The 27,459-nt window shown below is 46.2% G+C and overlaps 1 protein-coding gene across 11 annotated transcripts in view; it reads left to right on the forward strand.

Annotated features, from left to right (window-relative positions):
• UBE2F (ubiquitin conjugating enzyme E2 F (putative)) overlaps positions 1-27,459 on the forward strand; it is a 113,521-nt gene that overhangs the window by 13,391 nt on the left and 72,671 nt on the right. For 9 of the 11 annotated variants that reach the window (XR_012802552.1, XR_012802553.1, XM_075607268.1 and 6 more), the window contains exons 3-4: positions 1,366-1,395; positions 1,515-1,580. The exons of the other annotated variants lie outside the window; for them this stretch is intronic. Coding sequence is in view for 7 of the 9 variants with exons in the window: in XM_075607268.1 (XP_075463383.1) it covers positions 1,366-1,395; positions 1,515-1,580 (96 nt within the window). In the remaining 2 variants the exon portion in view is untranslated. The remainder of the gene's footprint in view (positions 1-1,365; positions 1,396-1,514; positions 1,581-27,459) is intronic. 11 annotated transcript variants of the gene reach the window in all.

A 27,459-nucleotide genomic window follows, 5' to 3' on the forward strand; every position in this document is an offset into this window, starting at 1 on the left:
TATTGGAATAACTTTTTTCCGGGTCTTGCCCTGGCGCATTAAATTTATTAGAAGTGTCTAGTGGACAATTTTCATTTAGCACCAGCAAAATTGCCTGGCCCCTGTGTCCTATTGTCCTAGTGATGAGATATAATCTGCTGCCTCTGTGAGCCTAGTAGCTTTGTCTGCCGCTAGTAACGGTGTTCTGTGTGCCTCAGAGACTACACACTAACCATTCCATACCTTCTTGTGTTTTTCTTTCTGATTAGAAGAACACCAAACTTTGGGGACTCTGCCTTTTACACCTTCTTGTCCTTTTTCAATTGAAGTCTGCAGACGTACTGTATCTGGCAGGGATAGGGTTAGAACTGACCCCCCTCCACGCACGCACGCACGCTCTCACAAACGCACAATCTTATAATCTCTCACAATCTCACACATGAAAGGTAATATCATAACCGAAGAGTACATGTTCTGATATATTTCTTGCATTTCAGTTTTGTATTTTCACTTCAATGGTGTCTGTTTTTACCATGGCAGTGGCCATTTGAATTTCCCATCAGGGATGAAGTCTTCAGCAACTGATATTTCCAGAAAGCAAGTACAGAATAAAAAAATTAATACATGTTTAAAAAAAAAAAAAAAAAAGCAACAGGATTTTTAATTGGTTAAAAAGAAAAAGGTGTATTATGAAAAAAGTGAGACAAGCGCAGAACTCTCTTAAAGGAGCCATCCAAGCCAGGGATTATATTCTTTATTTATTTTAAACACAGGATTGAAGCAGGTGATCTCTCTAGCTAAATCCCATGAATTTCAGCTCCGGGGACCCCCAGCTTCCAGAGTTACTTACCATAGCAATTCAAAATATTATATATCGGTGTTGCATATAGTATATAGGTGTAACACACAACCCCTGGAAAAGATGCTGCTTCTCCAACAAAGACCTTCCATTAAGTCTCCTATCGAATGTAGAGCGGTCCAGAGATCTGCCTACATTTTATTATGGTGAGTAAGGAGCCTCGTCGCCTTAATTCAGGGGTGGGCAACTCCAGTCCTTAAGGGCCCCCAACTGGTCAGGTTTTAAGGCTATCCTTACTTCAGCAGAGTCTCTGACTGAGCCACCTGTATGGCTCAATCGGTGGCTCAGTCTTTGACTTTGACTGAGCCACCTGTGCTGAAGCAGGGATATCCTGAAAACCTTACCAGTTGGTGGCCCTTGAGGACTGGAGTTGCCCAGTCCTGCCTTAAATCCTCTCAGCAGTACAGTGACGTGCAGGCCCCTGGGCAGCGAGCGATTTAACAGATGTGGGTCCTTTTTCCGACGCTCCTTTGTGTTCCGCTTATGTCCATGCAATTCGTTAATTACATTGTTTTCTATTTCAACAGAAGTAGCAGAACTTGAAGCAAACCTACCATGTAAGTAGAATATATGATCACAGATTCATTACGAAGGAGGAGCTGGTAGACTCCTTTAAAAAAAAAAACTTGTTATACTGCATTTTTTATTTTATTTTCTGTTTTGTTGTTTTTTGCAGGCACATGTAAAGTGAACTTTCCTGATCCCGACTCGCTGCATAATTTCCAGCTAATCGTGAGCCCAGGTAATATACCCTCTAGAGTGCAGCGTTTGGAAGATGTTGCAGCTCCTAAACCAGGCAAGATTGGCAAAGAGACTAATCGCAATTAACTAATTGATAAATTAGAGCGGAAAGAGATGTAGCAGAGTGGCTTTCCTGAGAGTACATTTGATGTGGAACATCTGTGTTATTTTTCTATGTAATTAGCATTGAATCAGGAAATCTGCATTTGCAATCTGCGTCTCGCTGTAAGGTATAAAATCGTGACCAGACTAGGGACTGCGCCATTTTTTTTTCTCCCCCACAAGCTTTTTATGGATCAAGCAGGTAAAGTGCAGGTTACACCTGGATTCCAGCAGTGGTTGAAGCGCCATCAAAAAGTAGTGGTACTGTGCTCCATCACAGGGAAACACTGCGAGAAAGATTTATTGTTAAAATGATGTGTGTCAGTGGAACATAGAAGCAGGGAGCCCCTTGTTAAAAAAATTGTTTTAAGAAAAAATAAGTCAAATGTATAAATTAATTAGTTAACCTTTATTGATCTGTGACCCCAGAGTTGCGTGGAAATTTAGATGATTTTATTTTTTTCTTTTGCCAATTTCTTAAAAAAAAAAAAAAAAAAAAAATATATATATATATATATTACCACAATTATTAAGGTTATGGTGGGTAACAAAAAGTGACAAACCCTCCACAGTAAAGCATAAAGCAACTGTAAATATTACTGTATGTTCATTTGCATGTCTTAGACAGGTCTGCACCCACCCTGTCTTTCCCCATTATCGCCCAGCATACAGCGCTTCCACTGCAGCAAGGGATTCTGGGAAATGACATGCAAATGAGCACTCAGTGCCACCTTTTGTCTCAAGCTCATATTACACAAGCAAATCCTCAAGCCAATGCATGCTGTTTTTAGACACAGCTTTTAGACAGAGGCTGGGATGAGATGCAAAGCCATTAAACCCACTCACAGACATGTTTCAACCTTGATGGGTATCATCAGTGTGAGGTTGGTCTTAATGGCTAAGCTGGTTTGAGACTAGACTAGGTAATCACCACAATTATTAAGGTTATGGTGGGTAAAAAAAGTGACAAAAACCCTCTTTAATGGCTTTGCATCTCATCCCAGCCTCTGTCTAAAAGCTGTGTTTATAACAGCATGCTTCGGCTTGAGGATTTGCTTGTGTAATACGAGCTTGAGACAAAAGGTGGCACTGAGTGCTCATTTGCATGTCATTTCCCAGAATCCCTTGCTGCAGTGGAAGCGCTGTATGCTGGGCGATAATGGGGAAAGACAGGGTGGGTGCAGACCTGTGTAAGACTTGCAAATGAACATACAGTAATATTTACATTTAGTTTAGTTTATATATATATATAGTTTAGTTTATATATATATATATATCTATCTATACCCTGTCTGCCAATGGCATTGCAGTGTTCTGTTGGTCGCTGGAGCGAGGGTGACCCCGACATGTTCTCTCTCTGACAAATCTTATGCTGCAGGGGATTTAAATTCTAATTTGACGGCAAACAGGTGTCCCCGGTGCTGTGAATATTGGAAGTTGAGCTGAGCATGCCCCCACATACTTAACCTGGTAAATAAAAAGGGGGTGTTCAATTCCCTCGCACAGTCACAACTGAATTAAGAAGGCTACTCCTGGTATCAAACACACGACAGACCTCAGAGGTCACAGGGGACGCTTTGCCATCCTACAGAGGGTCTGCCTGTCAGCAGGTCCCAGACCAGAATGCCAGAGGTGTATAAAACATGTATATCTGTGCAGGGCTGTGCTGGTAAAACCTGATCTTAAAGACGGTGTGGGGCATGTGATGGGCATCGGTGTGATTTCATAACTGTCTCCTCCTATAGCTGCTAGTGACAATCTGCTATGAATCTGGCCTTCACTGTACTTTTCATTGTCTCATCTGTCCTTGCGTTTTAGTGAAGCTGCACATTTAAAATGCAGAGTTAACGATCTATATTTACTAACCAATAGAGTGCTAGAAGACGCCTTACACTTGAAGCTGTCTTCCAGCACCCGGTGATGTCCTTTGGCATAGCACTGCTTAGTAAGTATGGGCCACAATGCGTAATTGTAAGAGACACATTTACAGAAATTCAAATAATGGCAGAGTTGTGTGGGCAGGATTTCCGAAAGGTTTATGCTGTATTTACCCTTTAAAGTTGTGCAGGGGATCTGCACCTTTTAACGGCTTATGGGGCACGTGTGTTTTTTTTTTTTATGCTTCTTAGGCTACGCTTATTGTGACGGCGACGCAACGGTCGCTGGAAAATCAAATAGAGATGACTTCCAGCGATCGCGACCAATCCGTCGCTCCGTTGCGTCGCACTTACTATAAGCGCACGCGACGGTGGCAATGCATTTGTTTTGTCACGTTGCTGTCGCCGGCACTATAAGCGCAGCCTAAGGCCGAGGGCATGGTGAGCGCTGACCCGCGCTCAAGCTTACCAGTGAGTACCTGCAGCCGCAATGAGAGCGGCTTTAGCAGGGGCTCGCGCACGCTTTCGCAGGCGTGCGGTGGCGTAGCTGTTAAAATTTTTTTCGTTTGCACGCTGAGAGGAGCGATGGGCCGGTCACGTGAGCGGTTCGCCCAATGAGGTCACTGGCCCGCCCCCGGAGGAGCGCGTGAACTAAGGCCAGGGAAAGAACCCGCTTTTCCTCAGCCTCCGCGCGCCTCCACACGGCTGCAGTCTCTATGGACTCAGCCTAAGGCCGAGTCCATAGAAGGACAGGCCGTGCTGAGCCGTGCGGACGCTCCGCACTGAGCCCCTGCATCCTCAATGAGGATGCCTTGAGAGGGGGCTCACGCGAGCGTCCGCAGGCGTGCTGACGAGTCGGAGGTTTCAGCCGACAGCCAAGCTGTTTTCCACGCGCTGTTGGCTGAAAACCCCCAATCACAGCACAGCAGCATCAACGTCACGGCGCCGCGACGTCGGCGCTGTGACATTGACGTCAGTGCGTCGCGGGTGATTGGCCCAGCGACGTCACTGCCCCGCCTCCAACCACCTCCCCCCGGCTCCCTTCACGCACGCTGGCTCGCCTGCAAGTCCATGCAATCGCGCTGACTGAAGCAGGCGAGCCTCAGCGTTAGCGCGCCTCCGCTCTCCCCACACCTCTATGGCCCGGGCCTAATGCATGCAGCCTCGAAGCCTCTTACTCCGCCTGACAGTAATAAACCCCTTCTCTGGTTTGTTTATGCCAAAAGAATATTTGAGATTGCATGGATATGTAAAGAGGTGATGAGTTTCAATATTAATATTTCAGACATATGATATCCAGCTGGGCATGTTTCACTATCATTTTCTGCTTATAACTCAATCCCGGTTTAAACATGCAGCATTAAGGAAGATTCAGTGGAAGTGACCAGGTATTACCTCAAGGGGGCACTGGACACACAAAAATGCTAACAAAAAATACCTATGAGCGGTGGAAGGCACAGCCCTTACAGCAAACACTCCTGGTGTTACACTGTAAATTGTAATATTTTTCCATTATAGCTCTGTACATGGTATTATTGCATCCTATATGGTCGCAAAGAGCCGAGACTGTAATCTGAGGGACACGGCGATAGCGATGACATTCCCAGGGTCACAAGGAGATGACAAGGCTTTGACCTGTTCTCCTGCTGCAGCGCTGGTGCTGCTAGGTCTTTCCTCATTGTACTTATGAGAGTCTGTTTAAACCTGGGGTAGCAAACTCCATTCCTCAAGAACTACCAACTGGTCAGGTTTACATGATATCCCTGCTTCAGCACAGGTGGCTCAGCTGATGATCGAGCCAACTGTGTGCAGAAGCAGGAAGCCATTAATTGAGCCTCCTGTGCTGAAGCAGTGATATCCTAAAAACCTGACCTGTTGGTAGCTCTTGAGGACTGGATTTGGCTACCCCTGATTTAAACTAGAGACAAAATATGGGTTAAAACTATATGCTTTCAAATACACTGTGAAAAGCCTGCTTTCTCCTCTGATTACATGCAGAATTCACGGTGGCTTTTGCATTTCCATTTTGACGGCTCGGTGTTTTTGGTGCATCATTGAGTCCTGGGCTGCTTTCGGGTGCTGCCACATGTTTGAAGTTTCTGTCTCCTTTTATCACCTATAAAAACCTCTCTAGAGTTCTGCAGCCGCCAATATTTCAGGACATGTCAGCATCTCGTAACTTCACACCCGATGGATCCTTTTTCAGAGTAATCACCAGATGCCGGAAGCAAATACAAGTGCTAGCGCTTTACCCACATGCTGTTGGCAGCTCTGACCGTCCCACTTGCTAATTCTATCTAGGGTGGCGGGTTCACTCACTACATTTGTATAAGGTTGGTCTGTTCTTTTTGAAGGTCCCTCACCTGATACCTCTCACGCTGGTTAGTGCATGTTTTGCTCTTCCTGCATTGTTCTATTTATTTATTTTTTTGCCATTGTCAAGTTAAACATTTTGTTCGGTAACCTATAAACAGACCTGGTGAGGAGAGAACATTTAAGCCTTGAATATGGAGTACAATTTTGGGCACCACTCCTTAGAAAACACATTATAGAACGAGAGAGAGTACAGAGAAGAGCTGCCAAATTAATAAAGGGGCTGGACATTCTAACTTATGAGGAGAGGCTAGCTAAATTAGATTTATTTACATAAGAAAAGAGGCGTCTAAGAGGGGATATGATAACTATATACTGTACAAATATATTCGGGGACAATACCGGGAGCTTTCAAAAGAACTATTCATCCCACGGGAAGTACTAAGGACTCGGGGCCATCCCTTAAGGTTGGAGGAAAGGAGATTTCACCAACAACGAAGGAAAAGGTTCTTTACAGTAAGGGCAGTCAAAGTGTGGAATTCATTACCCATGGAGACTGTGATGGGTGATCCAATAGTTTTGTTCAAAAAAAGGTTGGACATCTTTTTAGGAAGGAAAGGTACACAGGGATATACCAAATAAGTAAACATGGCAAGGATGTTGATCCAGGGAGTAATCAGGTTGCCAATTCTTGGAGTCAGGAAATAATTATTTTTCCCCTTATGAGACATCATTGGATGATATGTCACTGGGTTTTTCTGTTTCCCTTCCTCTGGATGAATATACTGTACTGCTGCGGCCGAGTTTATTCGAGCATTTGCCCGTTCTCTGCCGCAGCAGTAACCTGGCGCGCGCCGGAGGGTGCCGGGCGCGCGCCGAAGCAGCGGAACAGCGCCCTCTGATCGGGGCGCTCTCCCTCCCGCTGCCGGGTCCGCCGGGTCCCCCGGAACCCCCTGCCGCCGTCCCCCACATCGCGGGACACTAGGGCTCCCTCGGGGAGCCCTGGACACGCGTGCAGGGGGCGCTGGCACCCGATGACGTGTGACCGCGCATCGGTGACGCGCGGCACGCCGAGGGAGTGGGGCTAGCAAGCCGGGGCATTCCCCGGCTTGCGGAACTAGCCCTGCTCGAATAAATCGTGTCGGTAGTGTAAGTACGGATACAGGATAAAGTATCTGCCGTCTAAATTTAGCATAGGTTGAACTTGATGGACACATGTCTTTTTTTTCAACCTCATCTACTACTAATTTATTTATAAAATGTTTTACCAGGAAGTAATACATAGAGCGTTAACGCTCGTTTTCATGTATGTCCTGGGCATAACGTTAGGATGACAAATAGTACATGGTTACAAATACATAGTTACATAAGTGAACAGGGTTATACATTATATACATATACAAGACATTGCGTGCACAGTTAAAGATAATATATATTATAGACGTATGTAACAGTTGCAAACCAGATTAAAATGTGAGACAGCTTTAGTTTTGAAAGAACTTAGACTGGTGGAGGCTGAGAGTCTCCGGTAGACTGTCCAGTTGGTGGGTGCACGGTAAGAGAAGGAGGAGCGGCCAGATACTTTGTTGAACCTTGGGACCATAAACAGTCTTTTGGAGTCAGATCTCAGATAATAAGTGCTGCATGTGGTAGGGGTGAGGAGCTTGTTCAGATAGACAGGTTCCTTGCCCAGAAAGTATTTAAAGGCAAGAGCAGGAAAGATGAACATTGCGCCTAGGCTCAAGTGATGACCAATCTAGTTCTTTGAGCATTTCGTAGTGATGTGTGTTGTAGTTGCATTGGAGAACAAAACGGGTGGAGGGTATCAAGAATTGCAGAGGGTGTCAAGTTTGCTAAGGTGGGTTTGGGGTGCCGAGCCGTATACTATTTCCCCATAGTCGATAATTGGCATTGGCATCTGCTGTGCCATACGATTTCTGATCAGCAGACTTAGGGAGGATTTGTTCCTGTAAAGTACACTTAGTTTGGCATAGGTTTTGGATGTCAGGGTATCAATGTGCATCCCGAATGTTAAATGGGAGTCAAATCATATGCCCAAGTATTTAAACCTAGTAACAGGAGTTAGGGTGTTAGCGTTGGTTCTGATCTGGAGCTCAGTCATTGGAAGCTTTAAAAATTTAGCCATGGTCCCAAATACCATTGTTACAGTCTTGTCCGTGTTTAAAAACAGTTTGTTTTGGGAAATCCAATTTTCAAGTCTCAAAAAGTCAGATTGAAGTACATGTTCATGGTCGGAGAGCTTAGGGCTGCGTGCATATAGGATTGTGTCATCTGCATACAAGCTGTAGGAAGATCATTGATGAACACTGAGAAGAGTAGGGGCCCCAGAACAGAGCCTTGCGGGACACCACAGGTGATATCCAAGGGGGTGGATTTAGAGCCTGAGATAGACACATGGTGGGATCTACCTGCTAAGTAGGAATTAAACCAGTTTAAAGCATGCTTCCATATTCCAGAGCACTAGGGTTTTTAAGCAAGATAACATGATCAACAGTATCAAAAGCAAATGCAAAATCTAGGAATATTGCACCAGTGAGTTGACCCCGTTCCATTCCACAATGAATTTCAAAGCAAACTTTTAGCAGGGTAGTTACGGTGGAGTGTTTGGGGCGAAAGCCAGATTGGAATTGGCTAGGGAAATTTGTCTTGGTATAGTAATCGCTTAATTGGGAGTGAACACATTTTCCCATGACTTTGGATAGTATTGGGAGAACAGAGATTGGCCTGTAGTTTAAGACAGTGTTTTTGTCCCCACTTTTGAAGATTGGGACAACTCTGGCAATGTCCTCCTTAATGATTTTACTTGGTTGTTTGTTGATGGCTAGAAGGCTGGAATATATTGTTGATAACCTAGCAGAAGTTAGCTGGGTTTGATATATTCTTTATTTTTTTTATTTATAAAATGTTTTACCAGGAAGTAATACATTGGGAGTTACCTCTCGTTTTCAAGTATGTTCTGGGCACAGAGTTAAGATGACAAATAATACATGTCTACAAATACAGTTCCATAATTGAGCAGGGTATACATTATATACAAGGTATGCACAGTTAGAGATAATATATATTATAGGCGTGTGTAACAGTTATAGACCAGATTAAAATGTGAGACAGCTTTAGTTTTGAAAGAACATAAACTGGTGGTGGATGTGAGAGTCTCGGGTAGGTTGTTCCAGTTTTGGGGTGCACGATAGGTCTGCGCTTATAGTGCCGGTGACAGCGACGCAATGCCGCATCAAAATAAATGCTTTGCTGTCGTTACGTGCGATTTATAGTAAGTGCGACGGCTCGGTCGCGATCGCTGGAAGTCATCTCAATTTGATTTCCAGCGACTGCCGCCTGACGTTGCCATCGCGTCGCCGGCACTATAAGCGTAGCCTAAGAGAAGGAGGAGCGGCTGGATACTTTGTTGAGCCTTGGAACCATGAACAGTCTTTTGGAGTCAGATCTCAGATAAGAAGTGCTGCATGTGATAGGGGTGAGGAAATTGTTCAGATAGATTGGTAGCCTGTTCAGAAATGATTTGAAGGCAAGACAGGAAAGGTGAACTTTGCGCATAGACTGAAGATTGTCAGAGTAATATTGTGCTTTTGCGTGCCTTGTTCGCCGTGTGCACATATTCTGCAGGCATCTGTAGTGATTAAAATCCTTGGTAGTGCCAGTTACTTTATAGCTTTTCCGCAAGGCATCCCTGAAATGGTAAAGCGCTGTAAGGTCTGTTGTAACCCATGGTAGATGGGCCCCGTACTCTTATTCTGTGTAGTGGAGCATAGTTACCCACACTAGAAAAGTGACCCCTAAACGAGGTCAAATGTGTATCTCGCACAACATCACAGGGGAGGGTAAATGGATATCCTGTGTAATGACTGGAACTGCAATAAATAATGCTAGGGTGGTGCTGACTGGGAATATATACTGTGATGAACCCAGAAAAGAAAGAAAGCTCCCTATAGTGTCGCACTGGAGAAAAACATCCTAAACTAAATTAAAAGTACTATTTATTAATGAATTAATTAAAATATATTTATTGCAGCAAAATATACAATAAACCAAATGATTAAAACAAATTAAAAATGAGGGAGGTGTCTGTGTGCTTATTGTCAAAGACGTCAGTGTATGTAATGAAAATGGCTATTGATCACTATCTTTGTCCACGGTTATATGATTATACTAAGCGTGGTAATAGTTATTAGCAGTGGTCGACAAATCACCAAAAAATCTACTCGCCGAACAAAAAAATCTACTCGCCACCTAGTACCAAACGTGTGCTGCTTGGGCCAATAGGAGCTCGCCACGATGTTAAATCCACTCGCCCGGGGCGAGCAAATGTATAGGTTTGTCGAACACTGGTTATTAGGTACAATTCTAGCTCGTCTGACAACTATTCCTAAGTAGATGAGAGTTAGTAATTGAAGAGGGTTATAAGCTCTGTGTGTCCAGAAATGTTAGTTAGTTTATATTTGAGTGTTAGACCCACAGAGTGTGGTCTGAGAGGGCTATGTTCATTTCTCTTTTTTAAGAGCATTTGGCAAGCATGTGTTATAGCTGTTCACCAGGACAGACCTATAGGCTCAGCCATTTCTGAGCCTGGTGGTCTGGTAACATTGTGTATGTGTATATAGTGACTGTATTCACAGTTCTCCACTTTCAAGCAGGGCCATGGACACACAGAGCTTATAACCCTCTTCAATTACTAACTCTCATCTACTTAGGAATAGTTGTCAGACGAGCTAGAATTGTACCTAATAACTATTACCACGGTTAGTATAATCATATAACCGTGGACAAAGATAGTGATCAATAGCCATTTTCATTACATACACTGACGTCTTTGACAATAAGCACACAGACACCTCCCTCATTTTTAATTTGTTTTAATCATTTGGTTCATTGTATATTTTGCTGCAATAAATATATTTTAATTAATTCATTAATAAATAGTACTTTTAATTTAGTTTGGGATGTTTTTCTCCAGTGCGACACTATAGGGAGCTTTGTTTTGTAGTGGAGCATAGTTACTATTTAAGCCCAGCTGTTACAAATTTGGGACCAACAATGTGATATTTTATATTTATTTCAGTATATATGACATTAATTATTTTCAAATAGCCTGCCGGTTATGCCAGTTTAGTTTCACCTGCCCCCAGCTTTTGATATATCAAACCTAGAATGTGAAATATTTCTGCTGTTTTCTGCAAGTGGGTAATGATTGGCAGACGCCATTCTGCGATCTTCTGTATGTTTTTTGTATATTCACCCTCTCCAAACACTAATAAAGATGCGGTATGTGCATTGGGCCTTGCATCATGCAAAATCAGCATGGCAGCAGAACTGAAGCTAACTGTAATGTCTGTTTGAGACAAAAGACCTTGAAGTAGCTCGACACCATATTCCTTTTAGGTGCTTCAAGCTGTGCAGACCTATTCAGCATCCTTCTACTCTGAGTACTGTACGTCACTATCCATCATTGGGGTATTTTTTCTTCTCTGCTTTGAAGATCTTTGTAAAGAGCCAACAAACAAATTTCTAGCTGCCAAATGGAGCTGTATATATGTGCACATGTGTTGGCTTTACATTGCAGCCAGTGTAAATGTATACGGTGAACTTTAAGTGACCCCTTTGTTACTTTCCATTTCCTCTATCTCCCCCCCCCCCCCACCCCCTAGAATTCCATTACACCCCTGTTGTAATGTGACCGGTCATTGTATACAGGACGGATCTCATATCCAGGGGCTATTAGAAATGTTTATTGCAAACACTATTTCTAAGAATGTGCCTCGCACAGGGGAGGGCTTAGCAAGAGCAAAAATAGCTGTGCCAGCCGTGTACTGTAGAGTTGTGTTACAGGGGCACCGGGTGTGAGATAAAGGGGCAGGTAGCACGGTGGGGCATGTGAGTTTAGGATTGGTTATCCAGGACAAAGAAATCCAGACTAAGGATACTAGTTGCTTTATGTAGAAGAAAAAAGCCTTTTTTTAAATATAGGATGAGTATCTCCACGAGTTCAACCAATAATGTCCTCTACACTCTAACACAGGGGCACGTAAACTTTCAGTTGTGCGCCCCCACTGCCTGCCAGCCGCAATGCTCACGCCCATGCTGCCGCGGTGCCATGGCGATGAGGAAAGGTAGGTGAAGTGTGCACCCCTCCCAAAATAAACTTGTGCACACCTGCTCTAGCACAGGAGTGGCCACCACCAGGTCAGGTTTTAAGGATATCCGTACTTCAGCACAAGTGGCTCAGTCGGTTGGTGACTGAGCCACTGATTGAGCCACCTGCCCTGGAACAGGGATATTCTTAAAAGCTGACCTGTTGTTGGCCCTTGAGGACTGGAGTTGGCCACTCCTGCTCTGACATGTAAGTCGGCCTCACTGACACAATCATTCATGGTTATTAATGCACAGATCAAACTGGACGCTAGGACAGCTCTTCAGTGCAGATCTTAACCATTTGAGTGCCGTACAGGCCCAGCACGTCATGATCACATTGTCACTATATGGCCCAAATGAAAGTGACAAAAACCAGGAACTCTGGGTAATGACATGCAAATGAGCAGAGTGTGCCACTCTTTACCACTTATCCATTTTAACATGGACTCCAAATTAACTGACACATTTAATCATATTGTCCAGATTACCAAACTACCTATAGAAGGGACCCGCGTGGTGCAGAAGGCTTGCACTCTTCAACCACGAGTTCCTATTTATATATTTTTTTAAAAATCCAGGAAGTAATACATTGAGAGTTACCTCTCGTTTTCAAGTTAAAGGTTCTGTATTCCTCCCGTTTTCTATTAAAGGTGTCCCTTCAACCTTCTGTGTGTGTGGCAATAAAAACTAAGCTGGTTCCCTGGAAAGAGAACTCTGCATGATTTGGTAAAACATTATTTAGATTCAGGATTATGATACTCCTATAAAAAGTTTCCTTTTGATGCATTTAAAAATACACAATGGTCTGTTCAGATTAATTGCTAACAAAATCCATAGCCTCAAGATTTCTGGCACCCAAAAACAATTGTATACTAACCTCATCTTTTGTGGTAGTATTTTTTTGGGGGAAAGCAGCTCTCCCACTAAACTTATAACATCAAAGAACTTTTAAACAGATTTTGTATTTTATTTTTAGTTCTTCCAAAACCATATAATGAACAGGAAGGGTTTTATCCCTATTGCTGCTAACATGACATCCATAAAACGGAATGGCGAAACAGCAGAGCACATGGAAATAGATGCTTCTTGGCTACAACATTATTATTCATTCTTGTTGTTATTTATTTATGCATATGTAGCCCTTTTTCTGAACACCTACCTAAGGGTCTACTGGTCGCTGTCTAACACCTGTGGCTCCAGGAGAGCTGAGCCTCCGCTTGCTGGGAGCCTGGGGTAATACACACTTATATCATAGCGCAGCGCCTCCACTTACCCAGGATCCCCCATTCGAAAGATTTGCCCTGGGCAAGAACCATACCATATCTTGTGCAACAACCAACTTTACTGTCTGTCTCTGATGCCTCCCGGACAACACAACATACATGAGTATATATATATATATATATATATATATATATATGCAAGTATATTATAACACAGATAACCTTACACACACATTAGGCCTATCATTACGCTAAAGTGGCTCGGCCACACCTCAAAGGGAATACTGTCCTGTACAGTTGTGGCTCTGCCACGCTCTCAAAGAGTATGTCCTTAGGAAAGTTTGGAAAGAATGTTATCTATCCGCTAGCCACTTGCTAGTGTCTGTTCAATTAGTACTAAGGCGGGATCAGCGCCTGATGACCGGTGTCGGTGCACTTGCAGCATACAAAATACCTCCCGGGTCACTGCGGTGACCACAACTCCTCTCAATAGGTCCGCCACCTTTGTTCCAGACCTCCCGCCGCCGCGGTTCGCCGTCTGCGCCCAAACGGCAGTATCCTTCCACAACTCCGTGCGCTTGAATCCGTCTATCGTGACAATGCTCTTCACTATGGGCGGCCCTATAATACCGCAACCTACAGTGACGGGGAATACTCCTAGGGACCTGGGGATAGTCTCTGGCCTAGGCAGGCGGGTCACGGACCCCCTGCTCTCGCACTCCTTGTTCCGCCAAAGTCCCAACTCCTTCTGATAGCGTGGTGCTTTCCCCCACGCTTCCCGTTCTCCTCCCCTAACAACCCAGCCCGTTCATTGGCTCCTCGCTCCCAGCCGACTCCTTCAAGGGTCGCAGGGGTTAAAGTTCAGTACATAGTCCATTTCCATTGGTTCGCTGTTCGCGCACTTCCTGAGCGCATGCGCGACCTTTCCTCTGCATCAGTGACCTTGCAACATTGCGCAACAATATGGTGGCGCCCTGCATCAGCTTGCCGCGCGGAACCTGCCGTACAGTGAACACATGCACGGAATTTAGCACATCCTTACATTCTCCCCTCCCCAGAATCCAACGTCCCCGCTTGGCTACACTACATAACATTTATACAAAAAAAACACATCACGGTACATCCCCTGCTGCCTTAGATTAGATTACACATCTCATTGAACATGACCACTACTGAGTGCATTCTATGCCGAGCCCACTGCTGAGTTTCATAATGGGGTGCCCCGAATTGATCGTAAGCCATCCTCATTGGAGGTTGACTAGTTCTCTGACATCTGCGAAGTTGTTCTTCAGTCACCTCCTCTGAGGGGTAACTAGTTTCAGCTGGCATTTCCACTTCTGCCCTGGGGGGGTTCATCAGATTCACCAAGTCTCTCTGGGGTACAAAGCATGGGCTCTGTGGGTCTAATGGCTGGCTCATTGGAGTCAGCGTGTCTGACGTTGGACCAAGGGGCTCTTTACCCGTGGCTCCTTCGGTTCCCTCCATAGGATTCTCAGAGGTGGCATTTATTACAGTCTCTAGGCCATCCTCTGGGTGTTCAGTTTCGCCATTAATGAATGTAGTGGGTACTTCCGATTCGTTGTCCCCTACTTGAGGTATGGGGAGTAGATGATTCCTATGCCACACCTTTACCCGGCCTTTGGAGTCCTTGATGCGATATACCGGGAGGCCAGGCATCTGCGATTCCACTTCATACACCCCTTCTCTCCACCGATCAGCCAGTTTGTGCTTCCTGGGAACGCCTAGATTACGAAGGAGAACAGCATCCCCGGGGCGGATTTCCTTATGTCGCACTTTGTGATCATAGCGCCTCTTGTTACCCGCATTCAGTTTCGCTGCTGCCTTTTCAGCCAGTTTATAGGCCTGCTGTTGACTATCCCGTAACCACTGCACATAACGAAAGTGAGTTCTGTTGGATACCACATCGGTAGATGTCTCACATCTACAGGTAATCGAGCTTCTCTCCCGAACATCAGGAAGTACGGCGTGTACCCAGTAGACTCATGTCGGGTACAATTATAAGCATGTACCAATGTCTCTACATGCTTGCTCCATTCTGTTTTCTGTGAGCCCTTTAGGGTCCCCAACATATCCAGCAGGGTGCGGTTGAACCGTTCGGGCATAGCATCCCCCTCTGGGTGGCACGGAGTGGTCCGTGACTTAGCTATATTTAGTAACCTTAACAGCTCCTTAATGAGAGTACTCTCGAAATCTCTGCCCTGATCCGAATGGAGGCGGTTCGGTAATCCGTAATGAATAAAGTATTTCTCCCACAAGACTCTGGCCACTGTCACTGCTTTTTGATCTTTGGTGGGGAACGCTTGTGCGTACCTTGTGTAGTGGTCTGTAATCACTAGTAAAGTTGCCGATGCCTCGGTTATCGGGCTCAATACACAGGAAATCCATGCACACTAAATCCATAGGTCCAGAGCTCTTCAGATGGGCCATGGGGGCCGCTCTGGTGGGGAGTGTTTTCCTCTGCAAGCAACGGGTACACCTCCGGCAATGTCGTTCCACCGACTCTCTCATCCTCGGCCAATAGAACCGATCCTGAAGTAGTCCGAAGGTCTTGTCAACGCCCAGATGGCCGTGATCATCATGAAGGGCCCGGAGAACCATATTTCTCAGACGCTCCGGCAAGAATAGTTGTCGCCGGTCAGGATGGTTGTGGTATGGGATTATCCGATACAGTAGGCAATTGTCCAGTTCGAACTTCTCGAATTCGTTCAACAATAGCATAACCAGGTCTTTGGGGGCTTGCTTAAGTATAGAGGAATTTTCTTGCTGCACAGCTTGACGAGCCAGTTCCACCACTGGATCTTGGATCTGATGATGTACCAAGTCTCTCCAGGAAATGATTTTATCTTCAGTGAGATTCATTCCTTCTCGACTCTGATAGGCCCGGGGAATGGCTCGGGAGTGGCACCCCAGTGAGTCAGCGACTCTTAGCTTTGAGAACGCCACCTGATCGTTAACCACAGCGGCTATGGAACATAGAGCACGGATCCCAGGCCCCGGAATCTCCTCCCATACTTCCTCATCCGTAGTGGGCTGAAGTCCCGGTCTCCGTGACAGAGCATCGGCTCCCACGTTGGTGGGCCCGGGTTTATACTTGAGGTTGAAACTATAGTTGGCCAGGGCTGCCAGCCACCGGTGTCCGGTGGCATCTAATTTGGCGGACGTGTTAATATAGGTCATTGGGTTATTGTCCGTCCGCACTTCAAACTGCACTCCATACAAGTAGTCATGTAACTTGTCCACCACCGCCCATTTTAGTGCCAAAAACTCCAGTTTGTGGACAGGATAGTTCTGTTCGCTGGGAGTCAAGCTTCGGCTTGCGTATGCCACAGGGCGAAGCCCGGTGTCGTATTTCTGGTGCAGCACTGCTCCTAAGCCACTAAGACTGGCGTCCACATATAGGACTTATTCACGGTCAGGGTCAGCATAGGCCAGTACGTGGGCCCGGGTGAGACTGGCTTTTAAATTCAGGAACGCTTGTTCGCAAGCAGGGGTCCATTTTTCTCCGAAAGGCGTTTGTGCCGTGACTTTTTTTCGTTCTGTGTCCTCTGGATAAATTCTTAGAAGATTATTCAGGAGTTTGGCTTTGCTGGAGTAGCCTTCCACAAAGCGTCGGTAGTAGCCACAAAATCCTAAAAAGGAGCGCAGTTCTTGGACGTTACTGGGCCTGGGCCAATTCACCACAGCCTCTATCTTCCCCGGATCGGTGGACACCCCTTCAGCGGACACAATATGGCCCACGTATGTCACGGACGGTCGACAAAACTTGCATTTGTCCAAGGATAGTTTGAGGCCCTCCTTCTGAAGTCGATCCAGCACCTTCATCAACCGCTCCGCGTGTTCCTCTAAGGTTTTCCCGAACACGATAATATCATCCAAGTACACCAGACATTCTTGAGGGTTCATATCTCCCAGAGTCCGTTCCATCAGCCTCTGGAAGGTGGCAGGAGCTCCGCAGATCCCTTGTGGCATGCGGGTAAACTGATAGAATCCTAATGGACAGATGAAGGCCGTCTTCTCCTGATCTTCCTGGCCCATTGGCACTTGATAGTACCCTGACCTCAGGTCGAGTACACTGAACCATTTACTCCCTGTCAATGCGTTCAGGAGGTCCTCGATCCGGGGTAACGTATACTGATCGGAGACCGTGCGGTTGTTTAGGGTTCTATAATCTACACAGAGGCGGACCGTCCCGTTCTTCTTACGGACTACCACGATGGGGGAGGCGTAAGGGCTATGGGATCCCTGCACAATACCAGCTCCCTCCATTTCGACGAGTAACCTTCTCACCTCTTCCACGTCTCGGGGGGCTAGACGACGGGAGCGCTCCCGGAATGGGGTAGCATCGTTCATTCGAATGGTGTGATGGGCACTGCGACTGCACCCCACATCCATATCACTTGTGGAGAAGACTTTTTGTCGTTCTTGTAGCTGTGCCCGCAGCCTCTCCTTCCATTCTTCCGGGAGCGGGGAATCTCCGAAATCGAAATTCAACTGGGGGACGTTATGGGGGTAGTGTCCGCTGGCCGTCCTCTCAGGGCCCTCTCCTCGGGGGTGACGGGGTATATTCTACCCAGCAGCTATCGCCGATCAATACTCATGGGATACGGGGAGATATTCTGCACATACACCCATGTTCGATCCGGAATTTTCCCAGGCCATTTCTTCACAGAGGCTAGCACCTCATAGCCTAGCCGCTGTTCATCTTGGGCCATACTCTCCAAAGAGAAGAACTGGTCCTCCGGACGTCGGTCCGGGTAGTGGCAGGCCGCGATCATCATCCGACCCTCTCCGGGGGGAATGTGAGTCAGTCCCCATTCTTGACTATATAGCGTCCCATGCTCCTCCTCAGTCGCGATTCTACCACAAACCTCTTGTAGTACTGGACACATAGCGAGGGCTAGCAGCGGAGCCTCGCCCGATTTCTTGCAAGTACATGCGGAACACTGCGCGTACAATGTCGGTGTTAGTCCCCAAAATTATCGGAGCGCTGGGGTGATCTTGAGGTTCGGGGCACACTAGCGCTTCCACTTCCATGGGATGATGTTTGCCAGTGTTCAGTTGTGGAATGTCTAACTGCACCTTTACGACTCCATCGATGGGGTAGTCTTCATGGCTCAACCCCCTTAACCGTAAGGCGTCCGCAGATAGCAACGGCAACCGGTGTAAATGTTGATCATAAAAAGGCCGGTACACGATGGTCACTTGGGATCCCGTGTCCAGTAAGGTCGACGCGTAGATACCTTCAATAACTACTCGAACAATGGCGGCGGGTCCAATTCGATTGTTCGTGGAAGGCTGGGCGCCTGCGCCGCCATCCTGGGGGGTGCATGGCATTGACTGAGCCTGCCGGGGCGCTGTTTTCCGTAGGGAGGGGCAACGGGCCCGCAGGTGTCCCATCTTCCCACACGCATAGCACTGGATGTTGCTGAGGTATGTTTCGTTCCGCCCTGGCGGTGAGTTTCGTCCCGACATAGGGCGGGTCGGGCCGGCATCGGTGCTCCTGCGTCCTCTGGGTCAGGGTCCCCATGCTCGGACACCTCGGCTTTTGGCTCCGACTTCTTGGCATCCTTGCTCCCTAGCGATGCCTTTTTCCCTGGGGTTAGTTCGCTCCCTAACAGCACGGTCTCGTGCGCTTGAACACGGTCCATTAGGTCATGGAACGTCAGGGCTTGCCCGGGCGTTGGGCAGCTGCTGACACGTACGGACACTGGATGCAGGGGCAGGAGCCCCCTCAACAGCTGGGTAGTGCGCAATCCGTCGGCCTCCACCTTTGGTACTACACCCTTCCTCACCATAGCCCACAGATCTATATGTAGACGTCTGAGGAAGTCGGACACCATCTCTCCTTCTTTCTGCGCCAGCGCGTGGAATTTTGCCATTAGCGCATAGGTATCCACCGGGGTCCCATAGGTCTTGGTCAGGCAATATGAGGTCCGCCGCGTCAGCATCCGGGTGGTCGTCCCGGTAGTAATGCACCATGTGGGACGCTGGGGGTCGCAGGCACTCAACGATGTGCTGCCTCCGGACCGCGTCCGTGCAGGTCCACTCGGGCAGTACCTGCTCCGTATGATCCAGCCATTCTTCGATCCCTACTTCTCCTTGAGGTGTGGGTTTATCGCCCGAGAACGCCTTCAACTTCCGGTATTGGAGAGACTGGGTGGAGTGGTGAATGGCTGCGGCAACCGCAGGAATAGAGGCATCGTCCGGTAGACTACCTCCAACTGAGGGGTAGGTGTCTAGCCTTGACATACTGTGTCTATCTAACGCGGGCCTCAGAACGGGGGGGGTGGACGGAGAGCCCAGGCTCAGTGCTGCCGGCCACCGCGGGTTCAGACTACTGTCAGGTGTGCGGTCAGGGCCTCTTGCCACGGCACCTAGCGCGGGAATTTGTTCTCGCTGTGGGGTGGAAGTGGCTAGCGGTTCAGTGAAATCTACTTGAACTATGGGACAGTGTACGCCAGGAGCCTCCGGCAGCAATAGTATTTGGGGTAGTGCTTCGGGACATATATCCCGTTCAGTGACGTATAAGACCTGGCGCCACGTACGGTCCCGATCGTAAAAATAGTCTTTGGCTTGGGCAGTGTCCAGTAGCGGGAGTTTTCTGACCTGGTCGGTCACGGTGCCTAAGGATACAGTGGCGGGGACATGCCCTAGGGCGAAGACACGGTTCAGCGGGACTCCATGCCGCTGGGCCCACTTGCGCACCTCGAGCGGGGAGGGCACAGACATGATGTAAAGCTAGTGGTAGATTTTGAAAAAAATGATTGGGGCACCCCAGGTCTGATATCTCAGCAGCGCCTCCAAATGTAGCCCTTTTTCTGAACACCTACCTAAGGGTCTACTGGTCGCTGTCTAACACCTGTGGCTCCAGGAGAGCTGAGCCTCCGCTTGCTGGGAGCCTGGGGTAATACACACTTATATCATAGCGCAGCGCCTCCACTTACCCAGGATCCCCCATTTGAAAGATTTGCCCTGGGCAAGAACCATACCATATCTTGTGCAACAACCAACTTTACTGTCTGTCTCTGATGCCTCCCGGACAACACAACATACATGAGTATATATATATATATGCAAGTATATTATAACACAGATAACCTTACACACACATTAGGCCTATCATTACGCTAAAGTGGCTCGGCCACACCTCAAAGGGAATACTGTCCTGTACAGTTGTGGCTCTGCCACGCTCTCAAAGAGTATGTCCTTAGGAAAGTTTGGAAAGAATGTTATCTATCCGCTAGCCACTTGCTAGTGTCTGTTCAATTAGTACTAAGGCGGGATCAGCGCCTGATGACCGGTGTCGGTGCACTTGCAGCATACAAAATACCTCCCGGGTCACTGCGGTGACCACAACTCCTCTCAATAGGTCCGCCACCTTTGTTCCAGACCTCCCGCCGCCGCGGTTCGCCGTCTGCGCCCAAACGGCAGTATCCTTCCACAACTCCGTGCGCTTGAATCCGTCTATCGTGACAATGCTCTTCACTATGGGCGGCCCTATAATACCGCAACCTACAGTGACGGGGAATACTCCTAGGGACCTGGGGATAGTCTCTGGCCTAGGCAGGCGGGTCACGGACCCCCTGCTCTCGCACTCCTTGTTCCGCCAAAGTCCCAACTCCTTCTGATAGCGTGGTGCTTTCCCCCACGCTTCCCGTTCTCCTCCCCTAACAACCCAGCCCGTTCATTGGCTCCTCGCTCCCAGCCGACTCCTTCAAGGGTCGCGGGGGTTAAAGTTCAGTACATAGTCCCTTTCCATTGGTTCGCTGTTCGCGCGCTTCCTGAGCGCATGCGCGACCTTTCCTCTGCATCAGTGACCTCGCAACATTGCGCAACAATATGGTGGCGCCCTGCATCAGCTTGCCGCGCGGAACCTGCCGTACAGTGAACACATGCACGGAATTTAGCACATCCTTACACATAATTTATTTAAGGCACCAACATGTTCTACAATGCAGTACAAGGAGTAAAAACGATAAAATGCAATATTTTTGTATATTACATGGTTATAGTAACTAGTATGGTATGTTAAAAGGTTTATGGTTGAGTGCATACAGCTGAATCTTTGTGAATGTCATGATTGCTGAGATTTAAGTTTTAATTTTTTTTTTCTTATAAGCACTGGCAAGAGTAAAACATAGATGGCTGGGGTAAAAAAAATCGCCCATTCGGATGCTGCAATGCCCTGTCACAGCCTGCTAGTGGAATAGCAGGAATTGCTGCTTGAAACATTTGTGAGAGCTTTGGGACGTAGTAACTACGTCACATGCATTGGCACTCTGGTGTAGTCAGTACGTCACGACTTCGAGGCCGATAGCTTCCTCATAGCTGCAAGAATATATAGTTTGTTTCCCCCTAATGAGCAGGTCACCAATATGATGTGATCAAATGACTCTGAGCGCTTGAACACACTAAATAAGTCTGCACATGCTGTGGGGATATTGCGCGTGAGTGTGTGTGTGTGTGTGTGTGTGTGTGTGTGTGTGTGTGTGTGTGTGTGTGTGTGTGTGTGTGTGTGTTAATTTAGCCATTTCCAGGTTTTTTTTTTTTGATAGCAAATATATAAAATATATATAATAAAATAAATACTGTAAACTGTTTTCAGGTTGAGTACAGCTGATCTGTTCTGTTTTAGATCAACCAATCATTCTACTTTGATCTTTTTTTAAATATATATATTTTTACCATTTAGTTTTTGACACCATTTTTTATTTATTTATATTCGATATTATTAAATCTTTGATCTAATATTTATTATTTTCTATATAACATTGATCATTCATTTGATTATTTCAGGGGTGAGAAAATACTCTAAAAAGGAGGTATTTGAACTTATGGACCAATTAAGTTCAGAGAGTGAGCTTGGTTATGGTAGTGACTCTGAGGACTTTCCTTCTGATACAGAAAGTGATGAAGTGATCACAAGTATTGAGCACATATGTAATCAAAATGCTGCTTCCAGTTGGAATCTGGTTGGATATAATGAGCCAGAGTCAAATGTAGGGAGTGCGATGTCCATGGTACAGAGTGTGTGCCACCTGTATGTGAGTCCAGGGATCTCATTCCCGAAGCTAGGCAAACTGTAGGAGAAGCTCTTTTGTGGTCTTCTCGTAATCAACATAATCTTGAAATACTCTCTTTTCAAATCCAAACCCTGACAGGCTATATAAATGAAGGCCTCTAATTTTATGATCTGTGTACAGGGCCGCCAACAGCTTTCCTAGGGCCCAAGACTACTATTTAGACCGGGGGGGCTCCCAACCCCTGTGTCTGTGCCTTTGTGTTGACGTCCTTGCAAGCCCACCCCTCTTTCTCTTGTACACACCCTCTCTCTGTCACTGTCTATTCTCCCCCCCATTTCCACCACGTATTTCTCTCCCCACTGTCTTATTCTTCCCCCCCTCTCTCACATTCACTTCCTCCCCCCCTCTTTCTGTCTTCCTCTCACACTCTTCCTCCTCTCCCCCTCCCCCGCTATCAATCAATGCATCCACATGCTCAATCCTACTCCCTCAAGCCCACCTCCTCACACTGAACCCCCTACTCAGTCCCCCCGCTCCTTGGCCACACACAATACCCCCACATAAAAACCTACACGCATAGTACACCCTCCCCACACACACTACCCCCCGACACAATGCCCACAGCCCCCACACACAATACACACTGCCCCACACAACACACCCAAACTACCCCCCCACACAATACACGCACTACCCCCCCACACACACAATACACACAAACCAGCCCACACAATACACACACTGCCCTACACAATACACACACACTGCCCTACACAATACACACACCGCCCTACACAATATACACACCGCCCTACATAATATACACACCGCCCCACACAATATACACACCGCCCCTCATAACATGCACAAACTGCCCCCCACACAATACACACACAACGCCCCACACATACAATACACACTATGCCCCCTCCCCGCACAATATACATACACTACACAATTACACACCCCACACATACTTACCTTGGGCCTCTGGTGCTGCGCTGGTCCCGTGCGTGGATGCGGGTGTTGGGCCCAACTTCCGGCAGAGGAGAGATGCTGGGGCCCGGCAACAACTAGAGGCCCAGCAGCCGTTGACAATTGTCCCGGCTCTCTTCCCAGCCCCCTCTTCCCAGCCCCCTCTTCCCAGCCCCCTCTTCCCAGCCCCCTCTTCCCAGCCCCCTCTTCAACCCACTGTGCCTGTCGACAGCCCTGCCTGTGTACACAATTTGCAGGAGTCTATACTCCTGCTAAAAAAAATCAGTGTAGATGAATCACTACTGCTTTTTTAAAGGAAGAGTTGTGTTTCGCCGATATATATATCCCCTATGAATGTGCTGAGTCCAGTATTGGAATAATAATTTATAACGTTTGTAAAACTTCCACCAGTTGTACAATTAATTTTTTTGCATGTGAGGGCAAGAACAAAGTTGGATCCACCTGACTGCCCAACTACTTAACAAGTGTTAAGTGCAAGTGAAAACATTGTTTGGGATCTAATGCTGTACCTGTTTTGTTAGGACCTGACTTGCAACCTTTTATGTTAACTATTTCTATTCTAGTATCCCTCTGGATTGCCTTGATAACCCAGCCTGTGGCAAAATAGTGCATAATAGAAAGGTATTTCTACAGTAACTGGTGGCAAAAAAGCAGGTGCTGTAGGTGTATATAAACAATCATTCATGATGGGTCCACCACTGAAGTGTGGGCACCTGGGGACAACACACCTGTTAAAAAGCCACTCTGCATTATTGATTACAATAAATATATGGGTGGTGTAGATGAAACGGAGAAAGTCTTGAAGCCCACCAGAAGGTGTGTGTGTTGCGTGTTGCGATTTTATTTTGGTGTACATGGCAACATACAAAGACTGAAAAACGAGATTTCTGGATTACCTGATGCATCTAATTTCTTCTCTGATCTCCGAGCCAAATGTGTTTCCTGAACTGTCTCCCCATTAAAATGTAGTCCGATTGGTAGAGAGACATTTCATTAAAAAGCCCAAGCTACTCCAAGGCCGTCCAAAAGGAAGCTCAACCGAAGTTGCGGCTTCCTATTGGCCTGAGGTTTGGCAGCCATTTTTGTTTTCCATGGGGAGTGATTTAAACTTGCTAACTTCTCTTGGAAGTATCTCGACAACCGAGGGGTCCACAGAGCTACAAATAGTGCCGTTCTGTTCCAGGAGACCACACCAAAATGAGGGCGAGGGTGAGGGGGTAAAAAAAAAAAAGTGGGGGGAATTGATTGCAACTTGAAGGTGTAGAACAAAGAAGTTCCTACGCTAAATTGCAGCACGCTTTACATTGCTATACAGCAGGGGTGCTCAACTCCAGTCCTCAAGACACCTCTTCCCCCCCCCCCCCCTCAACAGGTCTGTTGCAGCATAATCTGCCAGTATTTGTCTGTTCCATAATGTCAGGGGTGCCATTTAATAGGATTCCCTTGTCACTGCAATGTAATATTGAAATATTACACCCTGGAAATGAGAACTCCTCCGTGTGACACAGTCAGTGCTCGGGAGCGGCAGTAATCCTGCACGTGTATTGATAGGCTGTTTGATAATCAATAACTCATCAAATTGTCTTTCAGCGCCTGCATATTGACCTGGGAGGTACATTATAGTTCTGGGGCAAGGCTGAGAGGTCATCTCATCAATGTGGCCCGTCTCTCACCCTTGACAGCCCATTTCATGTGGAGCTTTGCTCGGGGTTTGTAATTGCTGAACTTTTTAAAAGTGTAGTCCTGCTTATGGGTAAAATGATAAAATAAAACAGATTTTGCACACCTGTCGGCTCAGTAAATAATTGAATCCCTCCAATTTTGCAATGCAATGCTGGCCCATTTGGCAGCAAAACAAATGGGATATATCAATGTGGAAGGTGTTGTGAATGCTTTTGACTCCCAGAGGGGAAGGCAACGCATTTCAAGGCAGCAGGATTGATATATCCAAGATCTTGTGTGGCTTTTCTGACACATGGCATTAAGCCAGAGAAGTTCTATCTATCAGAAGCAAGTAAGCTCAGCAGCAGCCATTCCTTCACCAAAGCATTAGTGGTCCAAGTTAATTTCATGTGTGTGCAAATACGAATATGACTTGTGTTTACATGTCTCAGACAGGATTACAAACCCTGCGTTTCACCTTTATCTCTTGGCATACAGTGCTTCCGCTGCAGCCAGGGATCCTGGGAAATGACATGCAAATGAGCACACTGTGGCACCTTTTTGCTTATAATACATTTTTACATGGACCCCTATAAGCACATGCCTGCTGTATTACACAACTTTTCAGCACAGCCTGGGTTAAAGAATGTGTGTCTAGAATTCAGTGAGAGGCCACCTGAGCATGCTTGTAAAGTTAATGCATATTTTGGGCATTAAGTGACGTTACTGCCTAACCTTTCTCCTGCAAGACAGGATTGCAGTGGCTTCCCAAGCCCTGCATTGTAGGTGTCTACCATTGTAGTGGGTTAAATCATCCTTGACCGTGGATGATTCCCCCAACTCTATTTTTGCCAAATGCAGATTTTTGAATCAGAGCTGCAAACCCACATAAAGCCATGCAAGAGGCCTCAAGGATGATGTGATTATTAGACTAACAGGCGCCTGAATCTGTCTCTTTTATAAACGGATGTGACATTTTGTTTTTCTGGGGAGAGTATTACCTTTCTGCAGAGTGATTGCTAAGAGTGAACTGACAGCCAGTTTATATAATCTCCAGTAGCTACAAAGGGGAACACAATGTAGTTACCTTTGTTGGCTCATCCCTTGCAATTCTCTAGTTTCAAAGATGGTCTGTGTAGTGATCCGATCTGTGTAGGGCTGCAGAAATGGGCTCTAAGACTTCTCTGCAAAAACATTGTAGGCTGTCTCTTACAAGCCCTGCAAGCAGCATGTTACAGCCGATAAGCCTTTGAGATTTTCAGATTCATGACAATGAAAAAGAGTTTGCAGTCAGAGTGATAAGCGCTTGATGTGAGTGATACGTTTCCATGTCTACTTGCCCTGTGTGCATTTCATAAACAGATCCATCAGTAGCCTCCTATACAGGCTTTGACCAGAAGAACCCTTATTTGTTACACATTTTATTATTCATTTTTATACATGTATACACAGCCAATATGTGTGTACCTAGATTGCAACATAATGAGTTCCTGCCCCAAAGAGCTTGCAATCCAGTTTCTGGTGTTCAGTGCACAAGATGTATAGTGATCAAGTTCACAAAGTGCTCCTATAGGGTTTCAAACAGGATCCTTCCATTTCAAAGACTGTTTCACAACCGCGGTTCTCCTACATGTCAAGGAACATTACTAATATCTATATATAAACACAAAAACACACGCACTGCTCAAATGTAAACACCAGATATATAATGAGCTCCAAAAAAGGACCGGGGGATTATATGTTCAAAAATAAATACATTTCTAAGAGGTAAACGAATGCATACGGAACAAGAAATAGTACGTTAAAAAAAGCACTTGGCTCAAAGAAAATTTTCACAAAAATATACATGCATTTATTCAAACGTAGAGCAATGATAGTAGAGAATCCTATTAAGACACCAATAAACAAACTGTGACTAAATCTGCACCATATGCAATATCTATAGGTGTGTGATTAACTTCCCCTGTTAAATAGTATTTCACTTATTTCTTGTTCAGAAAGATTCCAAAACTTCAGAAGATATAATCATCAATCCTAATTTCATGTAACTAACAACCCACAATTGATGCATTATATCAAATATAAACAAACTAGCTAAAGAAGTTCATTACCACCATTACACAAATACTGTATTGTGTTTATAAGGGAGACAAATCAAAAAAATCTCCTCTTGCAGCGTGGTATCTGGAGCATAGCAACCGCATCATGTAGGAGCTTCATTGAGTCAGCAACGCTCCGCCTCCAAGGCGTGTTTCGCACTCTTTCTGGATAATAATGGAGAATGATGCACCCCTTGACTGTGTATTCCCAGCTTGATGACGTCATCTCAGAAGAAAAATGTAAAGAGACCATTGTCGAATAAAATTAAATAAACATTGCAAAATAATTCAGAGCCTCATTAGGACTCCATGGCATCAGAATGTAGTCCACCTATCCAACTACTCTCTCTTTGGAGTAGGGATTTCTCCAGATCATGCCCCTGATGCCCAATACCA

This window comes from Ascaphus truei, chromosome 7, assembly GCF_040206685.1.
Source record: "Ascaphus truei isolate aAscTru1 chromosome 7, aAscTru1.hap1, whole genome shotgun sequence".
Lineage (NCBI taxonomy): Eukaryota > Metazoa > Chordata > Amphibia > Anura > Ascaphidae > Ascaphus > Ascaphus truei.